The sequence below is a fragment of the Narcine bancroftii genome, chromosome 8 (assembly GCF_036971445.1).
Source record: "Narcine bancroftii isolate sNarBan1 chromosome 8, sNarBan1.hap1, whole genome shotgun sequence".
In the NCBI taxonomy this organism is placed as follows: Eukaryota; Metazoa; Chordata; class Chondrichthyes; order Torpediniformes; family Narcinidae; genus Narcine; species Narcine bancroftii.
The window spans coordinates 90827804-90842012 of NC_091476.1; the positions used below are offsets into that span (position 1 = coordinate 90827804).

The 14209-nt window shown below is 41.3% G+C and overlaps 2 protein-coding genes across 3 annotated transcripts in view; both read left to right on the forward strand.

The window, feature by feature from the left end:
- Positions 1 to 8474, forward strand: part of ccdc15 (coiled-coil domain containing 15) — a 32658-nt gene extending 24184 nt beyond the window's left edge. Inside the window, exons 12-13 of the mRNA XM_069896283.1 lie at positions 880 to 1028; positions 7517 to 8474. Of these exons, the coding sequence (XP_069752384.1) occupies positions 880 to 1028; positions 7517 to 7635 (268 nt within the window). The 3' untranslated portion in view covers positions 7636 to 8474. The remainder of the gene's footprint in view (positions 1 to 879; positions 1029 to 7516) is intronic.
- Positions 8475 to 12925: 4451 nt separating this feature from the next.
- Positions 12926 to 14209, forward strand: part of slc37a2 (solute carrier family 37 member 2) — an 85216-nt gene continuing 83932 nt past the window's right edge. Inside the window, exon 1 of one of the 2 annotated variants that reach the window (XM_069894478.1) lies at positions 12926 to 13140. In XM_069894478.1, coding sequence (XP_069750579.1) covers positions 13112 to 13140 — 29 coding nt within the window. In that variant the 5' untranslated portion in view covers positions 12926 to 13111. Of the gene's footprint in view, positions 13141 to 13198; positions 13821 to 14209 lie in introns of those variants that run through there. The other variant, XM_069894477.1, reaches the window with a different exon arrangement.

Sequence of the window (14209 nt, forward strand, 5' to 3'; positions counted from 1 at the left end):
CTTAAAATTAGATAGCTCCTAAATTAATCTCTGTTATTTGTCTTCTGATTTGAAAGCTGTGATTTGAACCAATAGATCCACCACAAATTAAATACTAATGTGGACTGGACTCCAACCAGACTGTGACATCTCTCCAACCCTCTATCTTTGCATGCAAGATTGAACAGCAACAATATGGAATATAATGATAAGATAACAAAGCAGGGAAATTAAGCAAATTGATAAAGAATGAGTGTGGAATTCATCACATTGAACTACTTTTAATTGCATTGCGGTTCATGTTTGTCACAAAGCTTGTCGGTTTAAGACTGTGAAATATTACGCTTGCAAAGTATGCAGAAAGTTCTTTTGTTATGTCATATCGAAGAGTCTAATTATGTTAGCAGTTAAAAATGTTTACATGGAAGAAATTTGTGATGCAATGTTTTGAAAGAAACTTCTCAGTGATAAAGATGACGTTCAAAACTGCGTCAAATGGAAAAAATAAAATACATTTTGTTCGTGATCCTTCAAGGTATTCACCCAATGTACATGGAATAAGTTTTTTAAATGGGTACATTTGCAATATAATTTATTTCCTTTTGTTTTTCTGCTCTTTGCCTTCCTTGCAATCTATTGATAAACTGTTTAAAGTTGTGATGGTTGCCGAAAAGCAATGCTCATCTGTTTTAAAATTGTTTATTGGCCTTTCAGTAAATAAAATCACGAAGGCAGATTCTAGCAAAAAATGAATCATGGAATTGAACATAGATATTAAATTACAGCAAATTTAATTAGGAAATATTATCCATATTATCTTTAGTAATGAGTTATAGTATTTTGGCTGTGTAAACTTGCTGCTTCTACTCAACATTTTTTGCCACTTTTAATTTGTTGCAGATACATTGAAGCCTTAAGAGCAGAGATGCTGGAAAAGATTAAATTGCAGAATACTGATCTACCTCCCCTCTGCTGCTGTGGATCTGATTTCTGGGATTCACATCCAGACAAGTGTGCAAATAATTGTGTCTTCTACAAAAATCCAAAAGGTATGCTTTAAAACTAGATACTAATGTTTAGAACAATTTTCTAAATACAGATGGACCCCAATTTATGATGTTCTGACTTACGATATTTTGAAGTTACATTGATTAGAATCTGTTTTGAATAAAGGTAAGTTGGTGTCTACCTGTTATCAATGTGGTTGCTTTACCTTCTCTGAAGGAAATGCTTCCTTCCAATCAGCGAATGCAGATTGCTTCCCATTGCTACTTCCCCCAAACCTCATCATTTCGGTGTTCCTCTTGTAGTGATGTCAAAGAAACATGCTATGATGGAGCCAAAGCTGGTTTTTAAAAAAAAAATAGAGGTGATTTGGAACGCATGCACAAATTGCCGTTGCTGGGGAGGGGGAGAGAGTGACAGCAATCTGCGCATGTGTTCCAAACACAGTGCAGATTGTGAAATGACGCTGCTGTCCCTAGTTACCTGGTGCCGTTTTGGTCTCCCACAGCAGCAGGGACGTCAGGCTTCTGGTGGGGGCGGCGGGCTCACGGTGGGGATGTCGAGCTCCCGGCAGGAGCAATGAGGATGTCGGGCTCCTGGCAAGAGTGGAGACATATTTGCATTTATTAACTTCTCAAGAACACTTAGTTAAGAGCTGTTCATCTTGTTGAATCAGAGAGTTGTGAGAGAGATTGATAGAGAATTCTGCACAATACATACACTGGAACATCTACCTGCAGTATACAATTCATGTTTTCATATTGGTTAAAAGTCTCATAAGGGTTCCTCATTCTCATTTTCTTTAAACCTTGAGAGATTAGATTAGATCCAACTTAATAAAAATGCTCCCACCCATTGCTCATTCCAAATCATGTTAATGGTTAAATAACCTCATAAAATCATAGAAACGACCATCACAGAAACATGCCCTTCAGCCCAAAATATCTATTCTGACCATGATATCTACACAAATCCTATTTGCCTCTGTTAGGCTTGTATCCCTCTACTTTATTCCTGTCCCTGCCCAAATGCAATTTAAATTTCGTAATAGCATCTGCCTTCATGACCTCTTCCGTATATATTCACAAACCTTGATGTATCATCTTTTTCCCTTGTCACATTGAAACTAAACTACTATATATTGATCAAATCTGTTCTATAATTAACATTGTGGAACTGGGATTCAAGAGGATGCTTGGTTGGGGGTGGAGGGGAAGGAGGCTTCTGAAGGGCCCTGGATGCTGAAGGCTTCATTGTGTCAGAGGTTTGTACCTGGGCTTGGGCTGCCAATGGATTGAACTGAATTGGAATCTTGTGGAGCTGCAGGAGCACTGGAGCCAAATCCACTTGGTGACTCTAGGGGGGGAGGTGGGAGCACTGGGAAATTCAAATGCAAATGGAAAATCTTCATCTGCCTCAAGTCACACCAATAGCAATTTTGTGTAATATTACATTTCTGTTTTATTACATAACATTAAATAATATATGAATTTAGAATTGCAATAACTAGGACATATTAATGAATCAACGTATGATTTATCACCAACACAAAGCTAAGCGTTAGTGACTTTAGAAAAATAATTGGATATTTAAAATTATTTAAAAGGACTTCAATTGCGGGAAATGTAATAGTAAGTTAAAATGTACACAGCACTCCAGCAATTACTGTTTTGATCAAGTATATTCAATTATCAACATTTTAGTTATTTGCAAGTTTAATTTTATAGAATTATATGAGCGTACATTGTCCCCAAGTAATTAAGGCAATATTTTTGTTTTACTAACAATCGAAGGTATATCTGCAGCGATAGGTTGACAGTCACTCTGGTTTCCTCTGGTATGCTGGGTCTTCCATTAAGGCTATTATTGGGTCTGATTTTTTAAAAATGTTATCACATAAAGTTTCTGTATTTATATTGCAGACCCTCTGGTTCCCCTGCTTATCATTTTGCTGGAAAGGGTGCAGGAAAGAATCACAAAGATGTTACTGAAATTGGAGGGCTTGAGTTACAAGGAGATGCTGAATCAGCTGGGACTCCTTTCCCTGGAGTATAAGAAGTTGAGGGAAGACCTTATAGAGGTGTATAAAGTCATGGGACAAAGAATTTTCACAGGATAGGGGAATCCAAAATAAGGGGACATATTTTAAATTATGGGAAAGATTTTAAATGAGCCAGAGGTGCAACCTTTTCCAGAGGAGACTGGAAAGGTGGGTAGAATTGTGACATTTAAAATACATTTAGGCAGGTACTTGACTAGGAAAGGATTGGAGGGACATGGGCCAAATGAAGGCAAATGGAATTAGCTTGTACGGACAACCTGGACGGCAGAGAAGTTAGGATGAGAGGCCATTTCCTTGTTATATGACTCTATGAACCTTGCTTGAGTTCAGAAATTTGTCATTAAAGATAGCAATTTTTAAAAATTACATCAATTAAAATAAGCAGTTACATTAAACTGTTGCTTTTTGAAGCTTGAAAATTGCTGTAGCTCCTCACCTGTTTATGCTGTTAATTTCTCGGCAGTTCAAAGTTTTTTGGTTTCACATCATACCTCCCGTGTAACTGAAAGGCTCATTTTCCTGCAGATTTTATGGGATGCATCACTTTTTAATTAAAGTAATAAATGCATACAGCTTAATTAATTAAGGCTGCTAAAATTATTTGAAAAATATGATTGTCCTTGAACAAGCTACTTGTAGAAACAAATTATCAATAGGATCCATAATCTTGGTGAATAAATGATGTTAGCCATTACTGCAGGCTTAAGAGAGCAATATCACTGGACAACAAAAGGCTTGCTTCCACAAAAAAATTGGGGATTATGATAGACAACTTCAAGCTGAACACAAAGATAATTTTAGATTTGCTGTAGAAAGTTGGATAAACATTAAATCAGTTTTTAATTGAATAATGATCAAATAATGGTACTGAAACATTGCTCTCAGGCTGATTGCACATGTTTCACAACAAATGTGAGGAGCCCAGGGTTTCTCTTGGTCACCAATTTTACAACCAAAGTAGAGCTGACAGGCTTTCTTAATAAGTGCAGTCATGCTACAACATTGAGCCTTAAACAAATACTCACCACAAATGTAACAAAATGTATTGTAGCTGCTGTATTGAATCTTCTTGAAGACAATAAATGCTATTATCTGAAGAACATATGCATCATCATACATTCAATCTATATCAATGCAACATATAGCATCTGTATATGTAAGTTGCTTTTATAGCCTGTCTGCATCTATCCTCACATAGTATAACCATATAACCATATAACCACTTACAGCACAGAACAGGCCAGTTCGGCCCTACTAGTCCATGCTGTAGCAAATCCCCACCCTCCTAGTCCCACTGCCCAGCACCCGGTCCATACCCCTCTAGGCCCCTCCTATCCATGTAACGATCCAGACTTTCCTTAAATGTAACCAATGATCCCGCCTCGACCACGTCTGCCGGAAGCTCATTCCACATCCCCACCACCCTCTGCGTAAAGAAATTTTCCCTCATGTTCCCCTTATAATTTTCCCCCTTCAATCTTAAACCATGTCCTCTAGTTTGAATCTCCCCCTTTCTTAATTGAAAAAGCCTATCCACATTTACTCTGTCTGTCCCTTTTAAAATCTTAACCACCTCTATCAAGTCCCCTCTCAATCTTCTACGCTCCAGAGAAAAAAGCCCCAGTCTGCACAACCTTTCCCTGTAACTCAGACCCTGAAATCCTGTCAACATTCTCGTGAACCTTCTCTGCACTCTCTCTATTTTGTTTATATCTTTCCTATAATTTGGTGACCAAAACTGTACACAGTACTCCAAATTTGGCCTCACCAATGCCTTGTACAATTTCATCATAACCTCCCTACTCTTGAATTCATTACTCCGATTTATGAAGGCCAACATTCCAAATGCCTTCTTCACCACACCATCTACCTGAGTATCAGCCTTGAGGGTACTATTTACCATAACTCCTAAATTCCTTTGTTGCTCTGCACTCCTCAATTGTCTACCATTCAATGTATATGACCTATTTAAATTTGCCTTTCCAAAATGTAGCACCTCACATTTATCTGTATTAAATTCCATAGCCATTTCTCAGCCCACACCTCCAGCCTTCCTAAATCACCTTTTAATCTACGGTAATCTACCTCACTGTCCCAGCACCCGGTCCATACCCCTCTAGTCCCCTATATCAATGCAACATCTTTGTGTCATCCACAAACTTGCTTATCCAATTCCCCACCCCTACATCCAGATCATTAATGTATATAACAAATAATAGTGGACCCAGGACTGAACCCTGAGGAACTCCACTAGTCACCGGCCTCCAATTGGACAAACAATTTTCTACCACTACTCTCTGACACCTCCCATCCAACCACTGCTGAATCCATTTCACTACCTCCTTATTTACACCTAATGCCTCCACCTTTTTTCCTAACCTCCTGTGGGGAACTTTGTCAAAAGCTTTACTAAAGTCCAAATAGACAACATCCACAGCTTTCCTTTCATCAACCTTTTTTGTAACCCCCTCGAAGAACTCAATCAGGTTTGTCAAGCATGATCTACCCCTGACAAAACCATGCTGATTACTCCCTATCAATCCCTGTACCTCCAAAAATTTGTAAATAGTATCCCTCAGAACACTTTCCATCAACTTGCCCACCACAGACGTCAGACTTACAGGCCTATAATTCCCAGGTTTGCATTTGGACCCTTTCTTAAACAGAGGAACCACATGTGCCACCCTCGTGGCCAGTGACATCCTAAATATCTCTGTTAATGGCCCCACTAACTGTCCACTAGCCTCCATGAGTCTCCTAGGGAATATTTTGTCCGGTCCGGGCGATTTATCCACCTTTATCGTTTTTAACACAGCCATCACTACCTCCTCGGTTATCCTTATATGCTTCATGACCTCCCCACTATTTTTCTTTACTTCAACTGGTTCAACATTTTTTTCCCTTGTGAATACCGAGGCAAAGAAATCATTCAAAATTTCCCCCATTTCCTCAGACTTCTCACTTAGCCTACCCTCGCTATCTACAAGGGGTCCAATTTTATCTCTCACTAATCTTTTACTTTTAATGTACTTATAGAAACCCTTTGGATTTATTTTTACTCTGTCAGCCAAAGCCTCTTCATGCCTTTTTTTGGCCTTTCTAATTTCTTTCTTAAGATTCCTTCCACACTCCTTGTAGTCCTCCTTCAACGTCTCAGCTCCCTGCTCTTTATACCTCTTGTACACCTCCCTTTTTCTCCTAACCAAATTTCCAATATTCCTCGAAAACCAAGCCTCCCTATGACTTCCAGCCTTTCCTTTGATCCACACTGGGACATAACTACTCTGTACCCTCAAAATTTCTTTTTTGAATATCCTCCATTTTTCATTAACATCCTTACCTGAAAATATCCTGTCCCACTCAATACTCCCCAAATCCCTTCTTATTCCTTCGAAATTTGCTCTTTTCCAATCCAGAACCTCAACTTTAGGCCTCTCCTTGCTCTTCCCTAAAACTACCCTAAAACTAACAGAATTATGATCACTAGACCCAATTGGTTCTCCAACATTAATGTTCGCTACCTGACCTAGCTCGTTCCCTAACAGGAGATCCAGTATTACACCATCCCGAGTCGGTTCTTCTACTAACTGATTTAGAAAACAATCCTGAACACATTTAACGAACTCCAGCCCATCCAGCCCTCTAACCGTACGGGTATCCCAATCAATGTGAGGGAAGTTAAAATCTCCCATGATCACTACCTTATGGTTTTCACAGCAGTAATGTCCTCCTTAACAAGCAGAGCAACTCCTCCTCCTTTTTTACCCCCTGATCTATCACATCTAAAACAAATGTATCCTCGAATATTAAGTTGCCAGTCCTGCCCCTCCTGTAGCCAGGTCTCTCTAATTGCCACAATATCGTGACCCCAAGTATCTATCCATGCTCTCAGCTCATCTACCTTGTTCACTATGCTTCTTGCATTAAAATATATGCATCTCAGAGAATGACCCCCACATATATTCTCTTTTTTACCTTCTACCCTAATCTCCATCCTACCTTTGTTATCTTTTTTATTCCTAGCTAGGTGGCCATACGCCCTGGACACTGCTCTCACATTCTGTTCCCCACCCCCCTGCCAAACTAGTTTAAACCTTCCCAGGCCTAAGACAACATTTGATAAGCACCTGTACAGAGTGCATGTCCAGGCATACTTGGACTGACCAAAACTGCTTGCTTTGTGGGGAATATACTTGTAGACTTAAAATATAATCACAAAATAGCTTTTATTTTAAACAATATGACCTATGTAATAGGAAACGTTTAAGGTGGTCAGTAGCCAAAAATCCATAAAATCCATCCAAAAGCAAAATCTTTATTATCCAATGTCATATGCGATTGATTTCCAAGTTTGCCTTCTGCACAGTTTGATTCCTGTTGCAGGCAAATGATGGTTGTATTAATCAAATCAAGCTGAAGGTTAGACTTCATGAAATTGTGCCTCTCTATTTCTCCTTCCTGCTTCCACAGTATATGCCAGAGCATTGCAGTCTGTGTTATCCTCAAATGACACTTGGGATGGACATTACAGACATCGTGCCTCAATGAAGAAATTTGCATTAATGAATTCGTGTCCAATCAAGAAGTAATTTATCTACTTTGGGTAGTTGGATTTAGTCCACCAATTAATTTTCACTGAAATACTCCGATATGTAAACTGTGATTGGGGACATATGATTTCTTTTTCAGTTGACATCTGTAATATTTGATGAATTATTAAATTTGCTTTTTGTATTTAAAAATTGATTTTTAAAGCTATTCAATCAATTTTCAAATTGAGCTTAAAGCTTCATAAAATTGAAAATATCACCATCTTTGACTATTTCAAAGAAAAAGGTATCAAAGCCTAAAAAATAATAAAGGACTACTTCAAAACGTGTGTTTCATTATTTCATGCTTTGCAATCATATGTCACCTCCAACTCTCACTGGGCTCTAAGTGGAACTCCTCTAAGATATTTTGGAGAGTATAGACAACCTGACTTGGACGATTTTTGACAGGTGAATGATTTGTATGAAAGGGAACTTGTGCATTTAAAATGCACTGCTGCTAACTGTTTCCTGCAGATGGCTCTTCTGTAAGGTTCAAACACATTTAATTTAGCAACACTAAATGTGTGAAAAAAAACAAGTTGCTATCAGTAATGATGTGGCTATTAATAAAATATTCAAACTAATGATGTGAAGTCATCATGACCAAATGATAGACAAATCTATAAGTGGCAAATGCCTATTCCATTTTATTTTGATGGTGGTGTTCTTATTTATGTTATTTTGAGTGCTGACTTGTGGGCAGACTTGACATAAAAATATGGTTTTCCTGTCAATTACTCTCACCAATAAATAGAGAATCAATTGAGTGAAGTGTTCTGCTATTTTAATTTGTGCTTCTAATTTGAAATATTTGTGATTTACATATGTAGATATTAAATAAAATCAGTTTTAAAATCATAAATGAGAATACTGAATTTTCTCAACTAATTAAAATTAAGTACAGGCATCTCTTAAAATATACTGCTATATAGTTGTGTCTTTGAAAATTCCCTTGAGCAATAAAGATCAAGAAAGTCCACCTTTAACATGTGATCATGAATGACAATTAAATTGAGCTGAAACTGCAAAATGGGCCAAACCAAATATTCTAGCTCGTTGTATCACTGCCTGGTATGCAGGCGCCAACTCTCAGGACAAAAATAAACCCTAGACGGTTGTTAACTCGGCTTGTGACATCACAGGCACCAGACTTCACTCCATTGAGGACATCTACATGAGATGGTGTCTTTAAAAAGAAGCCTCTATCCTCAAAGACCCCCACCACCCAGACCATGCCCTCTTCACCTTGTTACCATCGGGGGGGGGGGGGGGCGGGGAAAGGTACAGGAGCCTGAAGACGAGCACTCAGCGACACAAGGACAGCTTCTTCCTCGCTGGCATCAGTTTCCCGAATAATCAATGAACTACAGACACTGCCTTACTTTTCGTGTAGTTATAGTTTTTTAATAGTAATGTTGTAAGATGGTTATAATAGGAATGTTTGCCCTATGATGCTGGTGTAAGACACCGAGTTTCATGACTTGTTCATAACAATAAATTCCAATTGGAAGTGTTTTGAAACTACAAGAATCAATGTCCAAAAGATGTCTTTACTGAATTTATATTTTTTATTTTCTACTCTATGTTTATTGAAAGTATGGAAACCCAGAATATTGTCAATTAAAAAAAAGTAACATTAGATGGTTGCTGAAGTGAAGCCGTCGTCGTTTGGAGTGATTTCCGATGAAATATACGACCAGAAAAATTAACTTTTCTCTTTCCACAGATGTTCTCTGACCTACTGAAGGCTCCCAAAGTGTTCTGTTTTTATTTCAGGTTTCCAGTGATTTCTTCCTTTGGCTGCCACCTTTCCTGCAGCTCAAGATTCAGTCAAATTAAGATGCAGTGCCTTTTTCTTCTCAGGAGTTTGAGGAGGTTTGGTATGACTTTGAAAACCTTGGCAAACTGCTGCAGATGTGTAGTGGAAAGTGTGCAGACTGCATGCATTACACCTGTATGGGGGCACCAATATCTCTGAGCAAAAAGCCCTACAAAGGGGAATAGTTGCAGCCCAGTACATGACAGGCAAAATGCTCCCACCATCCAGAAAATCTACAGGGAATGCTGACATTGGAGAGCAGCAACAATCATCAAGGGTCTACGCCACACACAATATGGTGCTGCTATCAGGAAAGAAATGTAGATGCCACAAGACTTGTTCCACTGGGTTCAGGAACAGTTAATACCCCTCTACCATTAGACTCCTAAACAACAAACTCAATTGGAGGCTCATTTAGAACTCTTACTTTGCAGTTTATTTATTATTCAATATTTATTTCCTGCATTGCAGAGTCTGCTTGCACTTGCTTCTTGTTTACATTTCTCTCTTTATATACCTATTTGTCCTGTCAGTTTTTTTTTGCATGAGTGCTAAGTAGAAATTCTGTCTGGCCTGCAGGAATTAGTATCTCATTCCTGCATTATCACTGAATACACGACCCGTCTCTGGAAGCTTGCTTGCTTGTTCACACAACAGAAGAAATACTGGGTCATTGAGTCCTTTTACACAGCAAGCCGACTTCCTGGAGCAAAAGAGGCAGGACGTCACATTCCTTTCCCGTTTGGACCTGGCAACACAGCTCACCATTTTACGCTTGCCTTGCTTCACCTATGATACTGCCTTGGTGAAATGACCCCCCACCCCATCCACCTTTGATGCATTTATACTGGCAGGCAAGACATATTAAAGGAGGATTCTACCTGGTTTGAAGAATCAGTGTAAAAAGGGTATCAGGGTTGAATGTCATGTCTGGCTATAAATCTAGATTTCAAACAATGGTCTCATCTGCCACTGCTGCAAGCATCCAATGTTCTTGTCATGACATATGAATTGCTAACTTTTCTCCACAGCTATTCATCAATATCTGCAAGACAAGTCACTATCTGAGATATCCAACAGTGACTTTAATTTCCTACATAGTCACGTGAATTTTCAACACTCATCCTGGTCCTTACTGCTGTTATATGCAAGAAGGCCACCTTTTGATTATTGTACATTACTGGGATCTTAACTCAATCTGATAGTTTGTCTCCTCTTGTATTATACTGTTTTTTTTCATTATCTGAATCATTTTTTGCCTCTGCAGTACAGTTAGAGTTGACAATAAGATATTTTCCCAACTGCAGAGATGGGTAAGTGAAGGAAAAAAAATGCTTGGGTAAGTAAAGGAAAAAAAATGCTTCAGTAAGTGGATGGGAGCAATGGAATGGATGACTTTTTCAACAAAATGATCGTCGCCTTTTTGCAACCAATATTTTCACTTTAAATTAGTGTGTTCTCGTTTTTTGAACTTTATGAAAATGCATACAATTGGCTGAGTTTTAGGTAGAAATAAATGTTTTTAGTGGCTTGCAACAACCAATCACTGCCTGAAATACAGCTGGACTACGAGAAAAAAACATTTTGTTGCCTCGAAATTCCACCTGGGTATATGTATATTCATTAATCCATTTGAAAAGAGGGTTGGTGGGAGAACACAGCCTTGCTTCACGCCATTGTTAATGGAGAAGGGTTCAGAGAGCTCATTGCTGTATCTGACCCGACCTTGTTGGTTTTCGTGCAGTTGGATAATCATGTTGAACTTTGGGGGACATCCGATGCGCTCTAGTATTTGCCAAAGCCCTTTCCTGCTCACGGTGTCGAAGGCTTTGGTGAGGTCAACAAAGGTGATGTAGAGTCCTTTGTTTTGTTCTCTGCACTTTTCTTGGAGCTGTCTGAGGGCAAAGACCATGTCAGTAGTTCCTCTGTTTGCGCGAAAGCCGCACTGTGATTCTGGGAGAATATTCTCGGCGACACTAGGTATTATTCTATTTAGTAGAATCCTAGCGAAGATTTTTGCCTGCAATGGAGAGCAGCGTGATTCCCCTGTAGTTTGAGCAGTCTGATTTCTCGCCTTTGTTTTTGTACAGGGTGATGGTGGTGGCATCATGAAGGTCCTGAGGCAGTTTTCCTTGGTCCCAACAAAGCTTGAAAAACTCATGCACGCACGGATGGCAGTCTCTTCAATCTGAGGCGCCTGCAAGCTCACACCAAGACACAAGAGAAACTTGTCCGTGAACTACTCTTTGCAGACGATGCCGCTTTAGTTGCCAATTCAGAGCCAGCTCTTCAGCGCTTGATGTCCTGCTTTGCGGAAACTGCCAAAATGTTTGGCCTGGAAGTCAGCCTGAAGAAAACTGAGGTCCTCCATCAGCCAGCTCCCCACCATGACTACCAGCCCCCCCACATCTCCATCGGGCACACAAAACTCAAAACGGTCAACCAGTTTACCTATCTCGGCTGCACCATTTCATCAGATGCAAGGATCGACAATGAGATAGACAACAGACTCGCCAAGGCAAATAGCGCCTTTGGAAGACTACACAGAAGAGTCTAGAAAAACAACCAACTGAAAAACCTCACAAAGATAAACGTATACAGAGCCGTTGTCATACCCACACTCCTGTTCGGCTCCGAATCATGGGTCCTCTACCGGCATCACCTACGGCTCCTAGAACGCTTCCACCAGCGTTGTCTCCGCTCCATCCTCAACATCCATTGGAGCGCTTTCATCCCTAACGTCGAAGTACTCGAGATGGCAGAGGTCGACAGCATCGAGTCCACGCTGCTGAAGATCCAGCTGCGCTGGGTGGGTCACGTTTCCAGAATGGAGGACCATCGCCTTCCCAAGATCGTGTTATGTGGCGAGCTCTCCACTGGCCACCGTGACAGAGGTGCACCAAAGAAAAGGTACAAGGACTGCCTAAAGAAATCTCTTGGTGCCTGCCACATTGACCACCGCCAGTGGGCTGATATCGCCTCAAACCGTGCATCTTGGCGCCTCACAGTTTGGCGGGCAGCAACCTCCTTTGAAGAAGACCGCAGAGCCCATCTCACTGACAAAAGGCAAAGGAGGAAAAACCCAACACCCAACCCCAACCAACCAATTTTCCCCTGCAGCCGCTGCAACCGTGTCTGCCTGTCCCGCATCGGACTTGTCAGCCACAAACGAGCCTGCAGCTGACGTGGACTTTTACCCCCTCCATAAATCTTCGTCCGCGAAGCCAAGCCAAAGAAGAAGAAGAATCCATTTACTATGTAGCAATTTACTATGTACTGTAACTACGCTATATATGGGAAAAATAATTCCGTAACAGCCACAGTATGTAGAAAAGTTGTATGTGTAGAATTTGCTGACTCCAAAGCCTGCTAACACAAGAGGGAAAATATCTTCATCCCCCCTCCCCCCCAAAGGTTACACAAAACTGCTAACTTTAAAACACAAGCCCAGAGGGGGAGAAAAAACATCGTTCACCCTAAAGTCATTCATTTAAATCTAAGAAAATAATATCGGTTACAAGGCACCAGCATTCAAACAGGATGACATCAGGGGAGTAACAGGAGACCAGATATTTCCGAAACGGGCCAGTTACAAGAAGATCAGCGTAGCGGGAGGAGAAGTGATGAGTGCCGCGGGCGAGAAACGAACCCAGGATGAGCTCGTCAATCGAAGTCAAGCAAAGGTAAGAGGCTAAAATTCTGTATTTTAAGAAAAAGGGAAGTGTCTCATAGCGACAGGCATTTCAGAGTCCAGGCTTTGATTTGTCTCCGCTTTTACTTGCTCAACCTGCCTGAGGAATTCTCCGCCTTGCCTGACTCGTGTTTCTTTTTGGCCCCCAGGCTGAATTTTGCAATGCCCAAAGGTGCAAGGATGACCCAGCGATTGGGGCCTGAGTCCATGAGTCAAAGGATGATCCAAGTCTGAAAGCAGCAAGGCAGGCGCTTTTCATTCAGGGTCACTTCCATTGGCTTCTCGATTCTCTCGCGTCAGTTGCAGCGAATCACATGCGAGAGGGGTGCGCTGGCAGAGCGTTCACCTTGAGCGGTGCCGGAAGCCTCGCTCTGTGACGGTGCTGTCGCGCCCGGCTGTAATCATGCATTGTTTCCACGCAGTTTGTTACATCACCGGCGCCCCGTGGATACAGTAGCAGTTTTGAAGCCATCAGTCACGGAACTCCATTGAGCTGAGACAGGGCGAGCAGAAATCTCGGTGCAGTTTTATTTTTCTCTCTCCAGGGGAGTTGGCTCGAGGTCTGTCTGTACGTTTCTGTGGGGTGACATTGGTGCCCATTATCGAGTGGGTGATGCGGTCTGCTCTACCTCCGGGGATCCGCTGTGTTCAGGCATTCACCAGGGACAGCTGGTAAGGGCTGCTTTGTTGTCTGGATGGAGAGGGATAGCTCGGTGTCCCTTCTAATTATTCCTTCTAATTATTCCCCCCCTCCCCCCCCCCCCCCACACACCACGGTGAGGACATAACCCATCCTCCGAAGGGGACGTGGAGCCCCCAGTCTGGGAGGTGGTGTTGCCCTTTCTCCCCTCGATCTCCAGCCCCACCACGGCGTTTCTGTATTCGCACCCGAGTGTGTGACCCCGCTGTCTCTGTCAAACCCCCCCACCGCCAGGCTGAAGCGGCATTTTGGACATACTGAGAGAAATCCGATTCTTGCTTCTCCGGCTACTAGGTTGATCCCCCCCCCCAACACAGGCGCTGCCTGCAAAGCTCGGCAGTAACACCGTGAACAGTTCGAT